At 42.9% G+C, this 23,364-nt stretch overlaps 1 protein-coding gene across 6 annotated transcripts in view; it reads left to right on the top strand.

The window, feature by feature from the left end:
- The window catches only part of ncoa3 (nuclear receptor coactivator 3), a 42,192-nt gene that overhangs the window by 6,119 nt on the left and 12,709 nt on the right, over positions 1-23,364 (top strand). For 3 of the 6 annotated variants that reach the window (XM_077529332.1, XM_077529333.1, XM_077529331.1), the window contains exons 2-10: positions 9,911-9,979; positions 18,954-19,058; positions 19,920-20,080; positions 21,087-21,187; positions 21,316-21,490; positions 21,584-21,775; positions 21,910-21,996; positions 22,219-22,362; positions 22,501-22,648. In XM_077529332.1, coding sequence (XP_077385458.1) covers positions 18,973-19,058; positions 19,920-20,080; positions 21,087-21,187; positions 21,316-21,490; positions 21,584-21,775; positions 21,910-21,996; positions 22,219-22,362; positions 22,501-22,648 — 1,094 coding nt within the window. In that variant the 5' untranslated portion in view covers positions 9,911-9,979; positions 18,954-18,972. Of the gene's footprint in view, positions 1-9,910; positions 9,980-18,953; positions 19,059-19,919; positions 21,188-21,315; positions 21,491-21,583; positions 21,776-21,909; positions 21,997-22,218; positions 22,363-22,500; positions 22,649-23,364 lie in introns of those variants that run through there. The other 3 variants (XM_077529335.1, XM_077529334.1, XM_077529336.1) reach the window with 3 other exon arrangements.

Raw genomic sequence — 23,364 nt, 5'->3', positions numbered from 1 at the left:
GGAGACCGGAGTACCCGGAGAAGACCCACGCGGGCACGGGGAGAACATGCAAACTCCACCCAGGAAGGTCCGAGCCTGGACTCGAACGGGAGACCTCAGAACTGGGAAGCGGACGTGCTAGCCACTCGACTACCGTGCCGCCCAGCATAAAGCATATTATTGGAAAGGACTTTTTTTTTTTTTTTTTTTGTGCTCTCCTTTAAGATAATGGAACCTTGCCTGTCCAAATCTGGCCCATCCTCCCATCTTGACTTCATCTTCTTTAATTGAGATTGAAATGGTCTTAGGATCCCTGATAAGTCCTCTGCAGAGACGGCAGAATACCAACACTCTGGCTGAGTCGTGGGTGAAGTGTTTGCAGTACTTTGAAGAAGTACACGCGTATACTCTATACATCAAAGTCAGACGTAAATGCAAGAGATACTGAGAAGTAAAGAAGTATATTTTTAGTATGTTTAGTACGTCAAATATAGTATGAGTAAGCGGTTTACATGTGTTGTCATTAATTGAGAACTTTTGACTCAATCTAATGATTTTTCCCCCCTCCTTATGCATGTAAACACACAATTGTCCCCAAACTAGTGATTTCACTTTGGAAAATCTGAAACACTGTCTGTCTTTATTCTCCGCTGGTGCCTGCCCCCATTTCATTTTGCTTCTTTGTTTTCACTTCACTGACAAGTCACAACCCCTTGGTTTTCTTCCGCTGCTGATTTCAACAATCGGGTCCTCTTTTCTTAATTTTCTCAAGAATATGGATGACTGTACCAGAAACATTTTGGTGTTACATGAATACTGGTTTCCTATTCACATGAAAGGATATAAGAAAGTTGAAAATTACTTTGTTGTTTAGATTGGTTCTTTATTAATAGAAATATATCCATTGCATTTTTTTGTCAATTAGACATCAAATCCCCCACCAACCCCCTCCATGTTGAGCAGACTTGACCTTAAATTACCACAGTGTAGATGAGCTGGAGTCACAGTAGTCGTAACAACACAGAGCTGAAAGGAAAGTCTGATTGTATCCCCTAATTGAAATATGACTCCCTGCACTTTTTGTCAGACACAAGTACTGTGGAGTTAAGAATTTGTCGAGCTTTATCCTCAGCCTGAATTGGGTGAGGCATGATTAAAAGCAAGGATTGCTTCATGTTTGAAATCAACGTACTTTGAGACTTTGAGTCCTTATTGCAACCTAGCTTCTGTTCAGGTTTCACGAAGTAGTCCTGAGTTTGTATTTTACGAAAGAAACGTCTTGTGGTCAGATGTGTTCAATATTTGTGTTTTCCAAAGTTTACTTTCTACCAGCGCTTTTGATGATCCTCAACAGGTAGGCTTGCTTCCTCTGCTTTCGTCCTCCCAGCTAAATATAGCAAACTCTGCCTAACAAGACAGGCGTGTTTCCACTGCTGAAATATTTACTGTGACTTCGCCCAAACAAGTGAGAGTATGAGGAGAGCGTCTCATCATACCAGATTGTTATTCACAACTCCGAAGAAGCCAGACAGCCGACTCCCGGTTTGGAGTCAAGTGAAGCGGTGCAGTTTGCACTCGGACTGTTTTTGAAGTCGCATCTCATTCACCCCCTCGATCCCCTCATCTTCAACTCTGTGGTAATACCCAAGTGTCAGGAAAGCTGAGCCATATGTGAGCCATACACACTTCTCAAAGCCAAACGGGCAGCCTGAAGCAATCATTGCACCCAATTCCAGTTTATAACCAGCAAGGATTTGGAACAGTTAACTCTCTGTAGTCTTCGCTGATTGGACGAAAGCAAGAGTTTATTGGCAGAGGGGGTGCCAAGAGCTTTGTCCCCCTCCTCTCCTTGCCCTTCCTCTTTAACTTCAACTCTCCCTTTAACTCCCCACCCCCCTAGCTAAAGAATGCTCGTAAAATGAGTTCACCTGAACAAGCCAGTGGGGGGAAGGGTATCCCGGGCACAGTTTTGTTACTATTGTAAAAATCCTAGCAAGACTTTGTTTGTGTTTTGTTTATAAGAAATGCTTTGGGGGAAGAGACAGAAAGGGCGACAAGTTTGGTTTGTGTCATAACTGCTACCAGATGCTCTCTTTCTGCCTGTTTTGGCAGCTTCAAGTGAAGAGAGGGAGCCGACCGAGTAAAGGAGGGGAGAGAAAAAGTCAAGAAAAATACTTTCATTTGTAGATGAACTTTTCAACTTCTACATGGACTTTCTCCATCTTCTCTTTTTCTTTAGATTACCTGTTAATTCCATGCTGCACTTGGCGATCAGCAAATACTTGTAACTTATAGTATAAGCAATATAATAGGCAATGTTTTGCAGCATTTGGACCATTTGTTCAGGTGCTGACTGACTGCGTGACCCTCAATATGCCTACTCTTGAAACTCTGTTCTTGAATATAATCTTTTGGACCCATGTCATTTATTCCTACGAAACAAGCTGGTGGAATGGGGTTCTGTTGCATCAAGGGTGTAAAGTGTGACTGCTGTCAGCCATGTGGGAGGGCGAAAATTACCCCTCCGAAGCTTAAGAGTTCCTGATATGTTCATGTATTTTCATCAGCGGTCAAAAGGAATAACCTGCAAAGTCGTCTTTTCAAACATTTGCACTCGCAGGCAGGTGTATATTTTATTTAACAGTTACACTGCCAACTACAACAAGACTTGTATGCATTGCCAGCTTCACAGATTTCAGTGCACTCAGAATTTCTTGGTATATGTGGAACCTTTCAGTCATTAGCAAGGTCATTGTCATGTAAACAAGGCCTTACTTTATAGCATTGTATAGTGTGTTATATGGTTATCGGACGTGGTAAATCCAGGTCCAGTAAATAAAAACACTGCCTCTACTCAATGTGGCTCAAGCCGAACTGGGTCAGGGCTTTTACTTCCTGGACCTAAAATTTGTCGCCACCAATGATGGCTAGTTCAAGTTTCTCAAAACTCATCTCTTCACTATCCTCACTACCCACTGCACATCCCCAGTGGTTCAACTGTGTTGCATTGTTGCTGACACGTGTTTCCATTTGATGACGTTTCTCTCTGAGATTTACAATACAGAGCCACCCCACATTTTTAGTTTCCACAAGTGCAATTTCTACTTTATTGCCACCTTCAGTTCAAAGAGAGTAGTCATGAAGGATCCCACACCATAGTTAAGGGCTGTAGGCATACAACTACAGCGTGTTGACACTGGTAAGGCATTTGCCATATGATTACTTTCATTCGTTTATTTCTAAAGCACCACAGACAGTTCAAAGCTAGCCATTTTGTTTTTGCTTATCTGTCCTTTTGTCAGTGTCTGAAAGGGTGTGGCATATAATAATGAACGTTAATTGTGAGGTTGATCTTGAAAAAGGAAAATTCCTGACCTGAATGATCGTTTTATTCACTGGAACATGGTTGATCTATGGCGTTTTAATTCTACGTATCAAAACACCTTTTAAGGCTAAGTACATTTTCCTTTGTGTGCCAACTACCATTTGAAGGACCTGATCGGCAGCACAGGTTTAATCATACTTCAGATTAGAAAGAGTTGTGTGTCACAAAGTCAAAAACAAAAGCACAATTTTATGCAGCACAGGGTGTGTGTGCATGTGTTTCTCTGTCCAAGTAATCTCGCCGCCTTTTCAACTTGTTCTTTCTTTGAACATTGAGTGGACAGAATGAACAAGAGGAAAAGACTCCCCCTGATCCTGAAGTTGACTTTCACAGTCTACTTTACAGGTAAATTAGCCCGTCTTTCTCTGCAGTATGCTTTGTCGAACTCTTTCACTCCCGGTCTCTGTCAACACATGAAAACTGGCCTGTAGATAGAAAGGAAGAGAAGCAGTGAGAAGAGAATTGGGAGACGGCGCTGGGGTGTATTTGTGAAACTGGCGTCAGACCATCTTTTGAGCAAAATTCTTTGTAGGGGTCAGAGTTCACGCACTACAGTGTTGCACCGTGATTGGCTGAGGAAAGGTGAAACGAAAACCACAGTAAACTTTTGACCCCGGCGCAGGAGCGCTGCAGGAACGCCCAGCCTCAGCTCTGGCATGGTGGAACAGAGCCCGCACTCTTCCTGTGTTTACTCCACCAATCCAACAGGAACGTGGGGGGAGGGGTAGAGAGCGCAGTGTGGGTGGAGAGAAAATGCAATGGGAGAGAATCAGTGGTGCGCTGCAGTCTTAAAATGAATATGTGAAATATGGACATGCACACTTCTCAATCCAAGCAGGTCCTTTTGGCTCAATATTGTTTTTTTGTTGTTGTTTTTTTTTTTTTTTCATTTTCAAAAACCACATAAAATATTCATAATGGCTGACATATCTTCAGTCTAAATAATCTTGTGCAACATGAAGTTTTTCAGCTGCAGATGCAGAAGAGGTTTGTGTTATCAGAGTGGCTAGCATGACGGCCGATCAAACCCTGGCGCTGTGCTGATAAAAGGCGAGTTAGCCATTGATTAATGAGCGTATTTCCATGATATTAGCGTGGTGCCATCACTGCTTCTCCTTGCATCACCCAATCATGTTTTGTGTGTTTCTTTTCCTTTCACAGAATCGCTTTCATGTTTTGTTTCCCCTTACTATAAAACCAATGTCAAGCGTTAAGAAAAAGATTGTTACGTTCGATCATAACACTGCAGCAGCATTTTCACTTTTGTGGTTGAATCACAGTCCACGTGGGTGCTTTCCAGTTTCTTTCTTTTCTTTGTCGGCATTCATTCATGATGGATAGTTGTATGAGACGCATTTGGGGAACGTGCTCGCATACGCACATGTGCACACACGCACACACAGTTTAATCTGTCACCTCTTTGTTTCCACCTAAATTTATTTCCTCGTTTTTTTTTGTTTTTTTGTTTTTTTTAACACGTTGCAAGCATTTTTTTTTTTGTCAGAAAATTGGAAGATTCTCACCGTTGCTTACCGGAAATGTGTGTGTGTGTGTGTGTGTGTGTGTGTGTGTGTGTGTGTGTTTGCTGGCTGAGGGTGGAGATTGTTTTGTTTTTTTTTCTATTAAAACATTTCTATGAAAACAGTTTTCCTCTGCTTTGAAATATTCCTTCTCCATTGCTGCTTCTGTCATCACTGGACCTCATGTGCGCTCCCAGAGTAAAGGCTAAACACAACCAGGACAAATACCTGTTCTTTTGACACATGTTATTTCGATGACGACATGAATACGTCATGCCAGCTGCATGGGAATTGATCCAGTGCACCATAGTTTACACAATGTCGTATTGATAATTTATACCACATTCAATTCCTTCACAATTTCTGCCAGCCAGCCCCACACAGAGTAACGTGGCTGAACAAACAATAAACAGTTGAGCTGCCTCACCTGGCGTTGTGTGCTTTCGCAACGAGTCTTAATGAGTTGCTGACCGTCTGCAACGGGTTTGGCTGCACATCCAGTTATTGAAACGAATGACAACAGTACAACCAATCATAACACCGGTATATCATGTGATCTTTCACCACATTATGTTTGTAGTTAGGGGTGTGAATTGCCTAGTACCTGACGATTCGATTCGTATCACGATTCGATTCGATACCGATTAATCCCGATACGAATGGTCACGATTCGATACCGATTAATCCCGATACGAATTTATAAGTCGATTGTTGCGATTTTTTTCCATTCAAATTTAGAAAATACTATCAGTAAATTTGTATATGTACACTGTAAGATTTGTATGAATATATTTATCTAAAACTTGAGGCTTATAACCGTGAGCCACTGTACACAAACAGTTTGCAATCTGTTTCACATTTGAACAGCATTAAAATAAAAATATTAAGGCTTAATGTGCCGTTCATATAACATTCTTCCATGCTCAAGGTGTGAATCCTAAAAAAAAAAAAAAAAAAAAAAAAAAAAACGATTCTGCCGATTATTGAATCGATTCGAGAATCGCGCGATGTAGTATCGCGATATATCGCCGAATCGATTTTTTTTTAACACCCCTATTTGTAGTTATCAAGCAAAATCCAACTTGCCGCTGGCTCCAAAGCTTAGGATGCAGAAAAAGTTCATGTTCAGTGCGCTAATGAATTGAGCTAGCATTGCTAGAAACCTCTCAAATATACACTATAGTCTCGCATTTATTCTTGCCAGTTTCCTTTTTTTAGTCTCTGCCATTGGAGGAATCTAGCTACAGCAGGCATGGCAATTCTGTTGTTTCCTTGACAATCATGCCATATTTGTGGTTCAATAATATAATCTATGTGGTGCTTCAAAACGTTAACCATAATGGCACAGATTGCATTTTTCTGTTGTGAGTTAGTACATGTGCGAGGGTCAGGTTGCAGACTTTGTTTGTTTTTTTCTGGCATTCAAAGATGAATGAAAATGTACGAGTTGTAGCTAATAAATACATTTTCGATAAGTTAAGTGAAACTGGATAATATGCTGTAGCACAGTGGTTGGTAATCACTGAGGTTGAGGACCACAACCCTAAATCTGACAGTCAGGTTTGTGTCATATTGAAACATTTCATACTGCATGACAAATTTGAACTGTAATTTGCTTTGGCGTCTCGTCTCTTATTTTCTCCAAATCACTTGTTGACAATAAACAAGTGATCCGTATAGTCTGTTGTACATCAAAGAAGTTACACTTGACTGACAAGCAAATAAGCTCATTCATTTCCATAAAGCTTAGGGTTGGGAGAAAATGTATTTTTAGGTGCATCATATTGCAGATGTGAAGAATTCTGAATTGATTTGTTTGTCGCAATAATGGAGTCTTACATAATTTAATGCTAGTGCCTGGTGGAACAAGATTTTTTTTTCTTTACTTGATTTGAACCATTGCTGATTTACATCCACTTAAAAAGATATCAGTCAGATAAAATGAGACGATTTGTTTGTGGCCTTCTTTTTCTTCTACATTGCATTTCATTGCAGAGGTATTGCTTGGGACTTGGAATCTGCTGATACTCAAAAATATTAGAATGAAACTTGCGATATTTTGGATTATGTTAAGTTCAGAAGCGTTGCCATATTCATATGCATATGCATAATAATAATGCTTCCAATGTTAATTTAAGCAAAATATTGTGAGTTTTGTTCTAATATTTTCAGACTGATTATCAAATCTACACATGCACTCATAGATTTAGGTGACAATCCGTAGTGTTTTTTTGGACATAAAGCACAATATATTAGAAAATACCCTAAGTCCAAAATGAACAGTGCCGCAACACGTCACAGCCATGTGGCAACATAAAGGGTAGGTCATTATCCATCCATCCATCCATCCATTTTGATACTTAATTGTCAAACCTTCTTTCAGGGTATCAGATGCTTTTGATATTCAAAGTTTTAATGTTCATATGCACTGCCTCATAGAATGAAGGAAAAATAATTTCCAGTCCTGTGTTCCTTTAAGGTCACTTTTATTTTTTGTTTGCCTGTTCTCTACACAGGGCTTATGGTAGATGAGGCCATTCATTTAAAAAAATAAAATGCTTCCACAACTAAGGATGCTTTTCTGCAATTGCTTTTTCTTTATTTGGGAGGATGATTCTCTGGAGTTAAATGCCAGCATCAAAAATACTGTGCCATGTTGTCATCGCTTCTTGGCGGGCAATGAGTACTGAATTGAATCTCACCCCTAAAATATATTATGCAGTCTATAATGTTTAACAGACAGTGGTATTCCTGCTAATATTCATGCTGGTTGCAGCATGCTTGACAGGAGGTAGTGAAGTTGTTCAAAGAAAAACAGGAAGTCATTTTGGATTTCCTTTTTGTACTTGATGTCAGGAGCTCTTATGGAGTACTGGAGATCTTATGTTTAATGCCCCAAATATAACATTCTGGGGTTTCAGAAAGGATTGTCCGAAGTGAAATCCAAATATCAGTTTTCTATACTGCTTTTTCCTCCTTTAATAAATGTATTTGAAGTAAAAAATTGAATATTAGTTTTCCTCGTCAGCTGGAGTCTATCCGGGCAACCTATGGACAATTTAGTCTTCAGTACATGGTGTGGTTCTTCTATTGTTTTTTGTTTTGTTTTTGTTTTAATGTGGAGAAGATAGAAAGAGCCTGCAAACACCACACAGAACGGCAGAGATAAGTGGAACCTACTAGAACCTCTCTGCTGTGAGGCACACTTGCTTACTTCTCTGCACAGTGGTGCCAGTGTACAATAAATTGGGTGTGATTTTGTGAGATTGTAATTGTGTGTTCATGTGCGTGCGCCCCAGTTTGTTTTGGGTGTGTCCGTGTTTATTGTTGGCCCACAAGTCATTGTCTCGGAGAGCTCAAGTTTCAGGCTTTTATTTGTGCTGAGCAGGAATGTCCTCCTCACTATTCTGGTACTGACTGCGTGACACTGCTGCAGCAGTAGCATGGCCAATACGGCTAAAAAGTATTGTGGGGAAAAAAATTCACACTAAACCAGTTTGTTGTGATTAAGTCACTTGTTCTTGGTAGTACCCTTGTAGTCTTCATACTCCGTAATTTGCACAATCTATCACCAGTACTCTTGAAAATTGATTCAAACACAAAAATGTTCTTAGCAAGAATTCCAGAAGAATACTTGTGGTATTAAAAAAAAGAAAAAAAACCTTTCCAGAAATTAACAAGTGGAATTAAGGCACAATATTTAGTTCCAAAATAAATTTTATCCTGAGAAACAAGTACCGGTAATACAAGTTGGTTGTGCTGCCTAGCGTGGTAAAAGAACGCTTTGGAATGCACGACTCGTGTGCTGGAAAGTTATCTGTTCTTGAAAGAGATGGATAATAAACTATTCAGAAACAGTTTTAACCGCAACTTTAAAAGCATGAAGCTAACACGTGCTTTCAATGCTCATAAAAGACAAGGGGAAATATGTGTCCTTTCCCAAACCAAATGCTGTAACAAAAACTTTATAATTTAATTAATTAAATTAATATCATACTTGTTCGTGACACGTGACATGTGAGACACTAACATATTGTGTACGAATTCACTTAATGTGGATTCAGTTTTGGTAAATTGCTTGGGGTGGGCATCTCTCACCACCTCACCATTTGATTAAATTACGATTCAATGTGCTATGAATCAGTGACTGATTTCAATGCAACGTGATCTTGAGTTGATGCAGATTATTACTAGGTCTCTTTCTTACTGCTTGTACATACTACATATTTTTAGGACCCATTTACACTACTATTAGAAACTATTTATATATTTATGTTAATAATACATTTATGTGACTGTTCTTAAAAAACAAACAAAAAAAACAGGAGAGATGTACAGTCGCTAGGGGCTGAAATCGCTCCTAAAATGGTCATTCGCAAATCGTGCCGACGTCAGCAAACTACTCCTGCTGTTGTATTCATAATTAGCTATGACTTTTTTTTTTTCTTTGGGTTGGGTGTCACCTTTTTCAGCGAGCTCATTTTCTTGTGTGAAACTCACACAAGTCCTGTACAGTATTAGGCATGCAATCAAGAATGAAGATGACGTACTCAGGCATGTGCTATGGCTCCTTTCCATCAATTGTTAAAGTGATGGAAGAATAAACAAGCTGTACTTGATTGAATGTTGATCTACAAGATAACACAAACCAACTGCCCACTGCAGGTACACTACAATTAGGAACTATTTGCTCATTAATTCAGAGTTTTGCAAGATTATATGAGAGAAGGCCTGAGTTGTCAAGTATTTATGCTTACTAAACTTTAGTAGAAAGTAGAAACCAAAATGACCCGAAACAACTAGCCTGATACACAGGCAGTATGTAAATTGGGTGGATGAAGTGGCAGTGGGCACACTTCCAGGAAAGGGAAGTGATGACGCAGTGGAACAAGCTGAGCAACGAAGCAAACAGGATGCAACTTACTGTGGCTTTCTTGCTAAATTCTCAAAATCACCTATCCCTATGAATTTCTGTCACGCTAAAAATAAACACACATTACATTTAAGTTTTTGTTTACGTTCTCAGGCAATGACAGCACATTGAAGTTGCCCAAGAAACCCGGATGGCGGCCTACTGGGGATTTTACACATCAAGGTGAGCATATGTATGTGCTAAGAAAAAAAATAAAAATAAAAAAAAATAATTATATATATATATATTAGTGCTGTCAAAGTTAAAGCGTTAACTAATTAATCACAAAAAAATTATCGCATTAATCATTGTATTACCACAGATTAATCACACTATTAGTTTTGATCCTTTTTGTTAAGGGGGGCCGGGATGGCCGGCGAGAGTGGATCCCAGAATACGCAGACCAGAGGAAGGTTGATAAAGAATTTATTCCGCTGAGATGCGCGGAAACAAACAACCGAAAAAGCTGGTCAGACAACCAGTACAAAACAACTCAACCGAAAACACTTGCAAAACGCAAGGAGAAAAATAGTGATTAACGAAAAACACTTGCTTACAAAAAGCAAGGATTCACAACAAACTTCATACAACACGAAATAGAAAGTTCAACTTAGGAAAACGTGGCCAACAGCGCACACGTAAAAGGTAACACCACAAGTCTAGGTGAGAGAACGCAAACATTCTACAAAGTACAACAAAGGGCGACGTAGTAATACATGACACGTGAAAAACTATGACTATGAAAACGCTCGAATAAACACTTGGCAGCACAGCAGTGAGCAAGATGAATAATCTGGCAGTCAGCAGTAGTGGCTTTTAAAGTCCATTGATTGTCCACGAGGAACAGGTGCGGTCATTAAGGTGGGAAACGCCCACCAATCACTTGGGTGCTGGAAAGAAAACAAACAGAGGCCTGAGAGCCAAACCATGACAGTACCCCCCTTAACGGACGCCCCCTGGCGGACCACCTGGTTTCGAGGGGTGAGCTGAATGGAAGTCCCGCAGGAGGGACGGATCCAAGATCCAGGAGCGGGGGACCCACTGCCGCTCCTCCGGCCCGTAGCCCTCCCAGTCGACCAGATACTGGACACCCCTGCCGCGAGGTCTGGAGTCCAGGATTTCTCTGACTGTAGATAGGGTCACCGTCGAGCAGTCGTGGAGGCGGAGGAGTCACTGGAGCAGGAGCCAAGTCACTGGAGACAACAGGCTTGAGCTGGGAGACATGGAAGACTGGGTGGACCCTCATGGATGGCAGGAGACGAAGTTTCATGGCCACGGGATTAACCACAGTCACAATCTCTTAAGGGCCAACGTACCGCTGCCCCAGCTTCTTGGCCCCGCCTGCTAGCCGTAAGTTTCGGGTGGATAGCCATACCTTGTCTCCCGGGGTATAGGTTGGTGCTGGGCGGCGGCGCCGATCAGCGATGGCCCGGTTCCGGGCAGCAGTATGGGACAAGGCCGGTCTGGTCTCCCGCCAGACTCTGTGGGCTCGGCGAAGGTGCATTTGCACGGACGGGAGGTTTACTTGTCCCTCTTGGGATGGAAACAGCGGGGGTTGGTAACCGTAAGCAGCCTCGAACGGAGATCGACCTGTCGCTGAGGAGACCGTGTTGTTTGCGTACTCAACCCAGGCCAGGTGTGATGACCATGATGCGGGGGACTGCAGGCACACACAGCGAAGCGCCGCTTCCAGTTCCTGGTTCAGGCGTTCCGTTTGGCCGTTGGTTTGCGGGTGGTAGCCCGATGACAGGTTCGTGGTGGCTCCCAATGCCCTGCAGAACCGCTTCCAGACTTGGGACACGAACTGTGGTCCTCGGTCAGAGACCAAGTCGAGGGGGATGCCATGGAGCCGAACCACATGCTTGATCAACAGTTTTGCCGTCTCCAATGCAGACGGCAACTTTGATAAGGCCACGAAATGGCCAAGTTTTGAAAATCTGTCTGTTACGGTCAGAATCACAGTGTTACCTCTTGACACCGGCAGCCCCGTGATGAAGTCCATGGCAATGTGGGACCAAGGGCGAGAGGGTACCGGTAGGGGCCGTAGTAGCCCAGCAGGGGCTTGGTGGGACGCCTTTCCACAGGCACATGCGACACAAGCCCTCACAAAGTCTGAGACGTCTTTACTGAGTTCCGGCCACCAGAACCGTTGTTCCACCAGGTATTGCGTGCGGTGGACTCCAGGATGGCACGCGAGGTTGGACTCATGTCCCCATTGTAGAACATCCGGGCGTACCTGAGGGGGCACAAACGATTTCCCAGGAGGAACCTCTTCCGGTACTTGGATACCGGCCAGTGCGTCGGTAACTTTCCGTTCGATAGTCCATTGCAATGCTCCCACGATGCAGCGTTCGGGCAGAATAGGTTCAGGAACCATGGGTTCTGTGGCGTGGTCATAGATGCGTGACAGGGCATCTGGCTTCTGATTCAGAGTTCCCCTGCGATAAGTCAGTACAAAGTCAAAACGAGTAAAAAACAGAGCCCATCTTGCCTGCCATGGGTTCTTTCTTTTGGCTGCACGAATATATTCCAGGTTCTTGTGGTCTGTGTAGATGAATTGTTCCTTCGCTCCCTCCAGCCAGTGTCTCCACTCCCGTAGAGCCAGTACGATGGCCAGAAGTTCGCGGTTCCCAACGTCATAGTTGACCTCTGCAGGGCTAAGCTTCTTTGAGAAGAACGCGCAGGGGTGCAGCCTCTGGTCATCCGGGGAGCGTTGGGAAAGGACCACCCCCACTCCTGAACTGGATGCGTCGACCTCGACCACAAAAGAAACTTCTGGGTTAGCATGCTTCAACACTGGTGCAGTAGAAAACAATTGTTTCAATTCAGAAAAAGCTAATTCCGCTTCCGGAGTCCACTGGAATGGAACTTTGTCAGATGTAAGCCGTGTAAGTGGTTGTGCCCTTTGACTATAGTTTCGGATAAAGCGCCTATAGAAATTAGCAAACCCTAGGAACCTTTGCAGCTGTTTCCTAGACGATGGAGAGGGCCAATCCACCACAGCCTGAATCTTAGCTGGGTCTGCTCTAAGTTGTCCTCTCTCCACTATGAAGCCCAGAAACTGGACCGAGTCTAAGTGAAATTCGCATTTCTCAGCTTTTACATACAACCGGTTCTCCAGTAATCGCTGGAGTACTTTGCGTACGTGAATCCTATGCTCTTTGAGATCGCGCGAAAAAATCAGGATGTCGTCAAGATAAACAAAACAGAACTGATCCAGCATATCTCGTAAGACGTCGTTAATTAAACACTGAAACACGGATGGTGCGTTAGTTAGTCCGAACGGCATTACTAGGTATTCGAAATGTCCCAGCGGGGTCTTGAAAGCAGTTTTCCACTCATCACCCTCCCGAATCCAAACCAAGTGGTATGCACTCCGAAGATCAAGTTTTGTAAAAACTGTGGCGGCTTGCAGTGGTGCAAACGCTGAATCAAGCAAGGGGTATTTATTCTTTATAGTAATGTCATTGAGACCCTTGTAATCGACACAGGGCCGTAACGACTTATCTTTCTTCTCGACGAAGAAAAACCCTGATCCTACCGGTGAAGTCGACGGACGGATTAAGCCGGCGGCCAAGGAGGAAGAGATATAGTCATGCAAGGCCGCTTGTTCCGGTTGCGAAACCCTGTACAATCTGGAGGTAGGAAGTGGCGCATTAGGAATCAAGTCGATAGCGCAATCGTAGGGTCTATGGGGTGGCAACAACTGGGCTCGGTCCTTACTGAAAACCTTACTAAGATCATGATATTCTCTCGGTACATTGTCAAGGCAGATTGCCTCCGGAAACATAGGCGGAGAGGTAGGTTTATCGCGGTCGGCGGATACTCAACAGTTAGCATGACAGAATTCGCTCCAGTTTTCCAAGGCCGGCTTGGACCAGTCGATCTCTGGATTATGTTTCTTAAGCCACGGAAGTCCCAAAATAATGGGTACCGAACGGGACGGCATAACAAAAAAAACGAAGACGCTCCACGTGGTTACCTGACAACCTTAACTCAACCGGAGCCGTAACGTTTTCAATAGCGGCCAGGAGGCGTTCGTCAAGATCCAGCACCTCTTTACATTCCCTAAGGGGTTCTAAGGGATAACCCAAATGTTCAACAATACCAGGATCCATGAAACACTCATCGGCCCCAGAGTCAATAAGCGCTATAACTGTAACAGCATTTCCTGGCCCAGTTACCTCCCCTGGAAGTTCGAGCCTAGTGTGGCTGACAGTTCTAGAGCCCACCATACACTTCTCTACCCCCGTCCGAATGCACTCACGCTGTGGTGTAGATGACGAGGCCGCGGTATCAGCCGGGGCTTGTAGAGAGCGGAGCAGCGTTGTTCCTTGTTGCCCCCGTGAAGCTCTGGTTGGACAGCCGGCGACGCGGTGTCCCACTTGCCCGCAGTAGTAGCAGGCCCCACTCCGAGATCGGCGCAGCCGCTCTGCTGGGTGAAGTCGACCACTCCCGAGTTGCATGGGCTCGTCCGCTACGGCGTCAGTCACGGAATGTGGTCTGGAATCACGGGGCTCGTTGTCGGAATCCCCTGCATACGTCCTCTCCCACACGGATCCAGACATGTCTCTGCGTTGGCTGCTTTGCTCGCAGCCCCGTTCTCGCCGTCTTTCCCGGATACGATTATCCAGTCTAATACTCAGGGCTATGAGTTCTTCCAAGTTCGTGGTTTCGTCACGAACTGCCAACTCGTCCTTCAATATGGGTGAAAGTCCTCGCCGGAATATACAACGAAGCGCTCGATTGTCAAACCCGCTTTCTGCGGCCAGGATTCTAAATCCAATAGAATAGCTTGCGACTGATTGCCGCCCCTGCACATAGTCAAGTAACTGGCCTCCGGCCTCCTTCCCCGTCACAGGATGATCAAACACGCACCTGAATTCACGAACAAAATCGGAGAAGGAAGACCGGAGCTCAGGTGCTGAATTGCTCACGGCCATACTCCAAGAGGCTGCTTGGCCAGTCAAAAGGCTCATAACAAATGCTACCTTGGAGCGATCAAGGGCATACGTAAGCGGTTGTTGGTCAAAAATCAGGGAACAGTGGTGCAAAAAGGTACTGCACATACCGGGTTCCCCTCCGTAACGTGACGGATGTGACAGAGAAGGCTCGCTAATAGCAACATTAGAAGGCAGCGCCTGCTCCAAGTCAGGAGTCGAGCTAGCTCAGGGTATGCGTATGCTTCTGCTTGACCGACCCGGGTCGAAAACTCCCCAAATTGGCGGGCCAGCGTGGAAATCGCCTCCTGCATCTCACGCAGCGATTTGTCATGCTGCCCCACCAACTTCCTTTGACTGGCCAAAGCGTGACGTACCTCATCCGGGCCTGCGGGATCCATGGCCAGATTATTCTGTTAAGGGGGGCCGGGATGGCCGGCGAGAGTGGATCCCAGAATACGCAGACCAGAGGAAGGTTGATAAAGAATTTATTCCGCTGAGATGCGCGGAAACAAACAACCGAAAAAGCTGGTCAGACAACCAGTACAAAACAACTCAACCGAAAACACTTGCAAAAGGCAAGGAGAAAAATAATGACTAACGAAAAACACTTGCTTACAAAAAGCAAGGATTCACAACAAACATCATACAACACGAAATAGAAAGTTCAACTTAGGAAAACATGGCCAACAGCGCACACGTAAAAGGTAACACCACAAGTCTAGGTGAGAGAACGCAAACTAAAATCCAAACATTCTACAAAGTACAACAAAGGGCGACGTAGTAATACATGACACGTGAAAAACTATGAAATACTATGAAAGGCTATGAAAACGCTCGAATAAACACTTGGCAGCACAGCAGTGAGCAAGATGAATAATCTGGCAGTCAGCAGTAGTGGCGCAGTGGCTTTTAAAGTCCATTGATTGTCCACGAGGAACAGGTGCGGTCATTAAGGTGGGAAACGCCCACCAATCACTTGGGTGCTGGAAAGAAAACAAACAGAGGCCTGAGAGCCAAACCATGACACTTTTTAGCCGCCTTTGGATGGTTACATTAAAGGTAGCTGTTGGAGTTTGAGCAATAAACATAACTGCATGCATTAAAGTAAAGCATTTAATAAATGTTTACATATGCCATAGGTCATTTTTTCCCATTTGAAATTATGCAAATAATTAATTGATTAGAAAAAGCAGGATGAGCGTGTGCAGTGGATCTAATTTTTGAAGACATCCTCATAACATTAAATGTCGAAAAAATTAACACATAACAGGTGCGCTTCAAATTTAGCGGGCAAAATATGTTGGGGAAAAAAAGCCTTTTTAAGTCAGTGATTAATCATGATTAATCAAAATTCTAAGATGTGATTGATCTGATTAAAAAATGATATATGTATATATATATATATATATATATATATATATATATATATATGTATGTATGTATATATATATATATATATATATATATATGTATGTATGTATATGAGGGGTGGGAATTGCCTAGTATCTGACGATTCGATCCGTATCACGATTCATAGGTCACGATTCGATTCGATACCGATTAATCCCGATATGAATTTACAAGTCGATTGTTGTGACTTTTTATTCAAATTTAGAAAATACCATTCAGTAAACTTGTACATGCACACTGTAAGATTTGTATGAAAATGAAATTATTTATTGATCTGAAACTTCAGTCAGTGAGCCACTGTATTTAACAAACGGGTTGTAACCTTTTTCATGTTTGAACAGCATTGAAATAAAATATTAAGTCCTTAATGTTCCATTAATATAACATTCTTCTATGCTTAAGGTGGGAAAGTTAGAAGTTTTGTTGAATATTTTTCCATCAAAAAAGGATGTTAAAAAATCGATTCGGCTGCCTATAGAATCGATTCGAGAATTGCGTGCTGTGATATCGCGATATATTGCCGAATCGATTTTTTTTAACAATACACACACATCCATTTTCTTGTTTTCTTGACCACTTACTCCTCACAAGGGTCGCGGGGGATGCTGGAGCCTATATCAGCTGGCTTTGGGCAGTAGGCAGGGTACACACTGGACTGGTTGCCAGCCAATCACAGGGCACACAGAGACAAACAACCATCCACTCTCACAAGCACACCGAGGGACAATTCAGAGCGCCCAATTTACCTGCCATGCATGTCTTTGGAATGTTGGAGGAGACGGGAGTACCCAGAGAAGACCCACACAGGCACGGGGAGAACATGCAAACTCCACCCAGGAAGGCCGGAGTCTGGACTCGAACCCGAGTCCTCAGAACTGTGAGGCAGACGTGCTAACCAGTCTTACACCGTGCCGCCCTATGGCACAGCACATTTCACATATTGAGCTGATTCATACCAGTGGATACACTGCTGTTTGCTGCCTAGCTGGCTTTTTGTTTTTTTTTGTTTTTTGTTATAAAGCAACATTTCTAGTGAAGACATGTTCAAACTTGTTTTCCTGCAACCAGAATGAAAATCCTGAAGCGTAATTCCCTATTCTCAGAAAGGCTCCTAGCACACTCCACTTCTGCTCTCAGTTTCAGAATGTGATGCTGTCTGTGTGTTGATGTCATCTTTCTCCACTATTGTAGAGGTGAGCCCCAGGACAGAAACCAGGAAGGAAGGGAGAAAGAAAGAAGGGAGTTCAGCCCAAGGCAGCTACTCATAGCAGAGCAAAGCAAGATAATTTGGGTAGCTGGACAAGCAGATTGATAGTATGGAGTGTGCATCTGAGGCGAGACACATTTGTAGCAGTAGCACTGGCATTGCTTGTGCGAATTGGTGGTAGAGGTAGTCGAGGCAGACAGTGGTGGGTGACCTAGCTGCATGTTGTAGCCTGCAACTGTGGAGCCGGAGTTGCATAATTGCTCTCATCCGTTCTACACTTTTCAACTCTGGAATGAGCTCACTCCTTTGTGCTGAAAGACTGCTTGTTCCTGTGCATTTACAACCACGCAGACACGGTGTCCAGGATAGTATGGTGGTTGTACAGCAGAGCACTGCAACTTTGTATTTGTTGGAGGTGATAGGAAGGAGGAGTGACCTTACAGACGGGGTAACAAGATTTCCTCCTATGTGAACTGAGAGGAGGTCAGACTTGGGTCATTGCTATAGAAATGAATCAAGTGCACAGTCATTAGTTGCATCTCAACTAGCTCAAGCTTAATCTGGTATGGACAAATTATCCTCCTTTAGCTCGGTGTAGGTAAAATGTTGTTTGTCCTTGCAGCTGTTATTTTGTGCAAATGTGGCTGTGTGAATGTGTAATCCTTGACCTGCCCTATGTAAAAAAAAAAATAAAAAAATGCAGAGACATAACTGAGGTTTTACTTTGGTGCAATATAAATGTGACTGGATTGGAGTGAATACTATATTGAGGGAGGGAGAGAAGGGAGGGGTTGTCTGAGGATGGCATGCAGAGAAAGAGCAGTTAAAATCTTGTGGAGGAATGAAGGGATGTAGCCTAGTGGAGAAAGCTAAGTAAATAGAATGCATTGCTAGTCCCTGAAATTTAGCGTGTAGCCATGCTGAAGACCAAGTCTAGGCTACACAAGATTGAGAAATGTGTTTTTTCTTTTTTTGCTGATGTGGTCCTGCACAGTAGACAGAGACACAGGCTGCCAAATATATGCCTTGCTGCTCCTAGCATTCATCTCCCTTACAACCTGTGCTGTGGCATGCCTGAGTGCGCGTACATGTACTAGAAAAGGTTTGTATAGCAACATGTATATACGTATGTGTGCTGCTACTGCCGGCAGAGTGGAGTGGTACCATTCTAGCGGGCAAGCTGGCTGAACGCAGAATGACCCATCTCCCCCGAGGCTTCAAATCACCACATCATCATCAGTCGCTCCTCACAGTGGAACAGATGAGATTTCATTCCCATCAAGAACCAAGGCTGCTTTACTAACTGGATAGTCTTCCCTCATAAATCAGGAGGAATCTGCTCTTCCCATGGAAGTCATTTCATTTATAACCTCAGTTGCTTCGGGAGTTTGTTGTTGTTTTTCTTTACCTCAACCTGACACCAGGCTTTCAAGGTTTGCCTGAGGTTTGACATATTTAACTGACATCAGAGGACACGTCTCCTTTGATCAGATTGTACAAGCGCACGTAAAACACACATCCAGCTCATTCAGTACTTGATTTATTGAAGCCTTTGTTTGTAAGTGGACACGTGTAAGATGTGACTGTAAATTTCCAGGTGCTGATATGCTCTGACGATGAGTGGCTTGGGGGACAACTCGTTGGAGCCACTGTGCTCGGATCGCAAACGTAAACTGTCCAACTGCGAGACACCAGGCATAGGGTGAGTGCTTTAGGCTTAAATATCAATTTATAGGGGAAGTCAACACAAAGATTTTCTTTACAATGATATGTGCCCCCACTAGGCTAAACATGGCATTCTGATTAATATTGCATTTGTGGAATATGAGTTGAGCAGCAAAATCCAACTATTTTGCCACATACCGTCGACGAGGAGTGACACCAGAGTTTCTCAGGGCTCAGGTATTACCCAATCATGGCTCAGCTTCAGAAAACACGTGAGCCATGATTGGTCATTTCTTGAGCCCTTGAGTAACTGTGATGTCATTTGCAGTCAACACTAAGTGGCACAATGGCCGCCTCCAAAAATGGATAACAGGTAGATTTTGCTTCTTAATTTATATTCCACAAACAGAATTTTAATCATAATGGGTCATATATATTGTTGAGAAAATGTTTGGTTTGACTTCCCTTTTGAAATGGCAAAATCCACCCATTTATAACCATCTCAAGGGGCAGCCATTTTGCCACTTGCTATCAACTGAAAATGACATCACAGTTGCTCAAGGCTCAGATAACGACCAATCACGGCTCAGCTTCAGAAAACTGTAAGCCGTGATTGGACATTAAATGACTTACTCATATTCAGTCGACAGCAAGTAACAAAATGGCCGCCCCCTGATATGGATAAAAATTATCCTGCTTAATTATTATTCCACAAACATAATGTTAAACAGAATACACAAGAAAATTCTAGCTTTGACTTCCTCTTTTAATGTATGGACACACTGTTGGCTACTGCTTTTACTGCTGCCTTGCAAGTATCTGAACAGTTTACTGCGCATACTGACGGGGTGGCGAGGTTGTCTTGGCAACATGTCTAATCCCCTTGGCGCCCTGGCAGGTGTGACAAGCGTCGACGGGAACAAGAGACCAAGTACATCGAGGAGCTGGCTGAGCTCATCTCCGCTAACCTCTCGAACATTGATAGCTTCAATGTGAAGCCTGACAAATGTGCAATCCTCAAGGAGACTGTGCGGCAGATCAGACAAATCAAAGAGCAAGGTACAACAAGCTGAGTGCATGCGACTCCTCCATACGATGAACACCTCCGGAGCACAATATGCAATTTGTATCTCCCTTATTTGTATTTGGAGAAAGTGAATAGGGTTTGGCAAGATGGAATACCTTTCTGCAGAGCAGATGATGCTGGTGATGAAGGGGTGCTTTTGGTTCAGGGCCAGGCCTCAGATCGACAGCCAGTTTGGCTGTGTCATCGACGGTAAATGAACACCAGTAATTGAGACCAATGCTTGGTGGTCATGGCTCAAGGCTGTCAGAGACACTGCTGATCTGTTTTCCCTGCTTGCCATTGGAGTAATGAGAATGTCACTTAGCCATTTCAGCATCATTTTGCAAATTTGATTTGATTGAGAACATTGTTTTCACCTGTATTCGCTCGATGGAGAAGAGATCTAAGAACTGTCTGGTGACCGGACACTGGTGTTGGTTCGTTTACTGGACCCAGCAGCATCGCCTTACCAGGGTGCTATGGACAGACAAAATGGAAGGGTCCGCTTCTATTTTTTTTTTTTTAAATAAATATATTTGCTTCAACAAATCATTTACTTCTCCACCACATCCACAGTCGGACTCATGACATTCACCTACGCAATCTCAAACAACTGGTTAAGTGCAAAAGGATATTTATTCCAAGGTTACTCTAATTTGTGTCTTACTTAGCATTTAACCCCAGAGATAGTCCTCCTATATCGAGGGCTGTCGAACAAAGTCTCAGACACATGCTGAATTTAAAAATAGAAAGGTATGTTAAGCATGCATACGTGACTTGCGCTGCCACCTGGTGATCAGACAAATTTACTACATTATATTGCAGTGATGTAAAGTTGTACCTTTTAGGATGTTAAGCAATACATCAACTTTAATTTGCTTTACATGTAACATATTATACACTTGTATACTCCTCTTAATTTTTTGGACACTTTTAAGACACACATGATATAAATGAAATATTTTTGTTTATAGTCGCTGCTGTGCAATGTCTCCTCAGGTAAAAACTCTTATAGTGCTGATGATGTCCAGAAGGCGGATGTGTCCTCCACTGGTCAAGGAGTCATTGACAAAGACCACCTGGGACCCCTGCTTTTACAGGTTAGTTTCTCACCTGGGCCAAAAATCCAATATGATGCCCTCCCCTCCACTTTGCTGTCATCACTTGCACTTGACAAGTCGACTGACAGTTTGTGTATTCCCAATTCTCTACCTTTTGTCCTTTCCAGGCTCTAGATGGCTTTCTTTTTGTAGTGAACCGAGAGGGAAGCATTGTGTTTGTGTCAGACAATGTGACACAATACCTTCAGTACAAACAGGAGGAGCTCATCAACACCAGTGTGTATAACATCATTCATGATGACGACAGGGAAGCGTTCCACAAGAATTTGCCCAAATCGGCTGGTGAGATATGAATTACACATTCAAATGAGTATGATAATACAATACGAAATGTTATCGTAGTCACTCAGTAGTCATTTTGATCGCTTCTTGTAGTTCCCAATGGGGCATCGTGGACAGGAGAGGCACCCAGACAGAAGAGCCACACATTCAACTGTCGCATGTTGGTAAACTTGGTCCATGGTCAAAGTCATGGGTTGTCAGAAGACAGGCCCGGTGGACAGCGCTATGAGACTATGCAGTGTTTTGCTCTCACTCAGCCCCGGGCCATGATGGAGGAAGGGGAAGGTATCTGTCTCAAATGTTTTTGAATACCATTTGGCAAATGTGAATACCATTTGGCTTGATCTGAAATCAAGAATCCATTAAAAGTAGTCTCAAAATAGTTAGAGCATGTAATATTATATTGTCTCCTGATTCAGATCTCCAGTCATGTATGATCTGCGTGGCCCGACGCATCACAGCACTAGAGAGGACTGAGCGGTTTAGCACACGCCACGAGCTGTCGGGTAAGGTTCCTTTTCTTTACAACGTCGGGAAATGGCATAATGAAAAATACAATAGCTCATAATGGTCCTGCTTTCCTTGTATAATTTCACTGTGTCAACATGAGGTTTGAAATCCTTCCATGCATTAGATGAAAAAATGACATGTACTTCATATTCTTTTCTGTTGGTTGGCTTTTCATGCATCCCAGTAGCACCCTAATTTTTTTTGTCCTGCGATTGTAGGTAAACTCATTGAAATTGAGCAGCATAACACCCTTCACACCACAATGCGTCCTGGTTGGGAGGACCTGGTGAGGCGCTGCATACAGATGTTCCTCAGTCGAAACGATGGACAGCCGTGGTCTTATAAACGCCACTATCAAGATGGTTTGTATTTCTAAATGAGTCATTTCAAGCATTACATTCAGAAGGTGGTCATATATAGTTTCGGCTCCATGCCATGGATATCCACTATGTCTTGTAATTTTCTTGAATATTTTTTTTACTTGCTCTGTTTCACAACAGCTTTCCAAAATGGCCATGCAGAAACCCCACTCTACAGATTCTCCCTCTCTGATGGCACCCCCGTCACAGCCCAGACTCGTAGTGACCTCTGCAGGAATCCTAACACCAATGAACCACACTCATTTCTCTCTACACATTTGCTTCAGAGGTGAAAATGACATTTTTTAACCTACTTTAACATCCTGTGAATAACTCCCCCTTTTTTTTTCCTTTTTTTTTTTCCAATTTTTTAAAATATCCCTAATCAATTATGGGGCATTATATAGGGGGTCTTAATAAAAAATGAAAAATGTTAAAATTGTTTTGACGTTTACCAGTACCTAGGGGTTGTAAAAAAAAATAAAGAAGTAGAATCGCTGATTTATAGTGCATTTCATACATAATGTAACTCAATTGCTTCACATAGTGTAATTAAATATCCAACATTTTAAAGCAGTTACAAACAGAGCTTTAAAGGCAAAGTTAAGAAATGAAAAATTGCTTACTAAAATGACTACAAGAGCGCACAGTGCCAGAACAAAGTTTTCAAAAACATGAATTTAAAAACACTTTGAAAGACCTTAATTGTAGGTAGGGGTAAAGAGCACAAGTTTTAACCTGGATTTAAAAGCTTGTACATATTATTGTATTTTTTAATCTTTATTAACTCATATTATTCACTCTGATAATAAAGGTTTAGGGTACCAGCAAATTGGTGGGATGTATTATACACAAAGAGGAAGAAAAATAGTGCTTTTTAAAGGTGTTTTGTTTTGGGGGGGGTTGGAGTTGGGTATTATACATGGGTGTGTGTTATTCACAGGATTTTACGGTAGTTAGAATGTGATTTGGATTCAACTGCATGATTGTCTCATCATATTTTAT

This window comes from Festucalex cinctus, chromosome 8, assembly GCF_051991245.1.
Source record: "Festucalex cinctus isolate MCC-2025b chromosome 8, RoL_Fcin_1.0, whole genome shotgun sequence".
Classification (NCBI taxonomy): Eukaryota; Metazoa; Chordata; class Actinopteri; order Syngnathiformes; family Syngnathidae; genus Festucalex; species Festucalex cinctus.
Note: the sequence above shows the minus strand (reverse complement) of the source record. Positions and strands in the feature narration are given on the sequence as shown.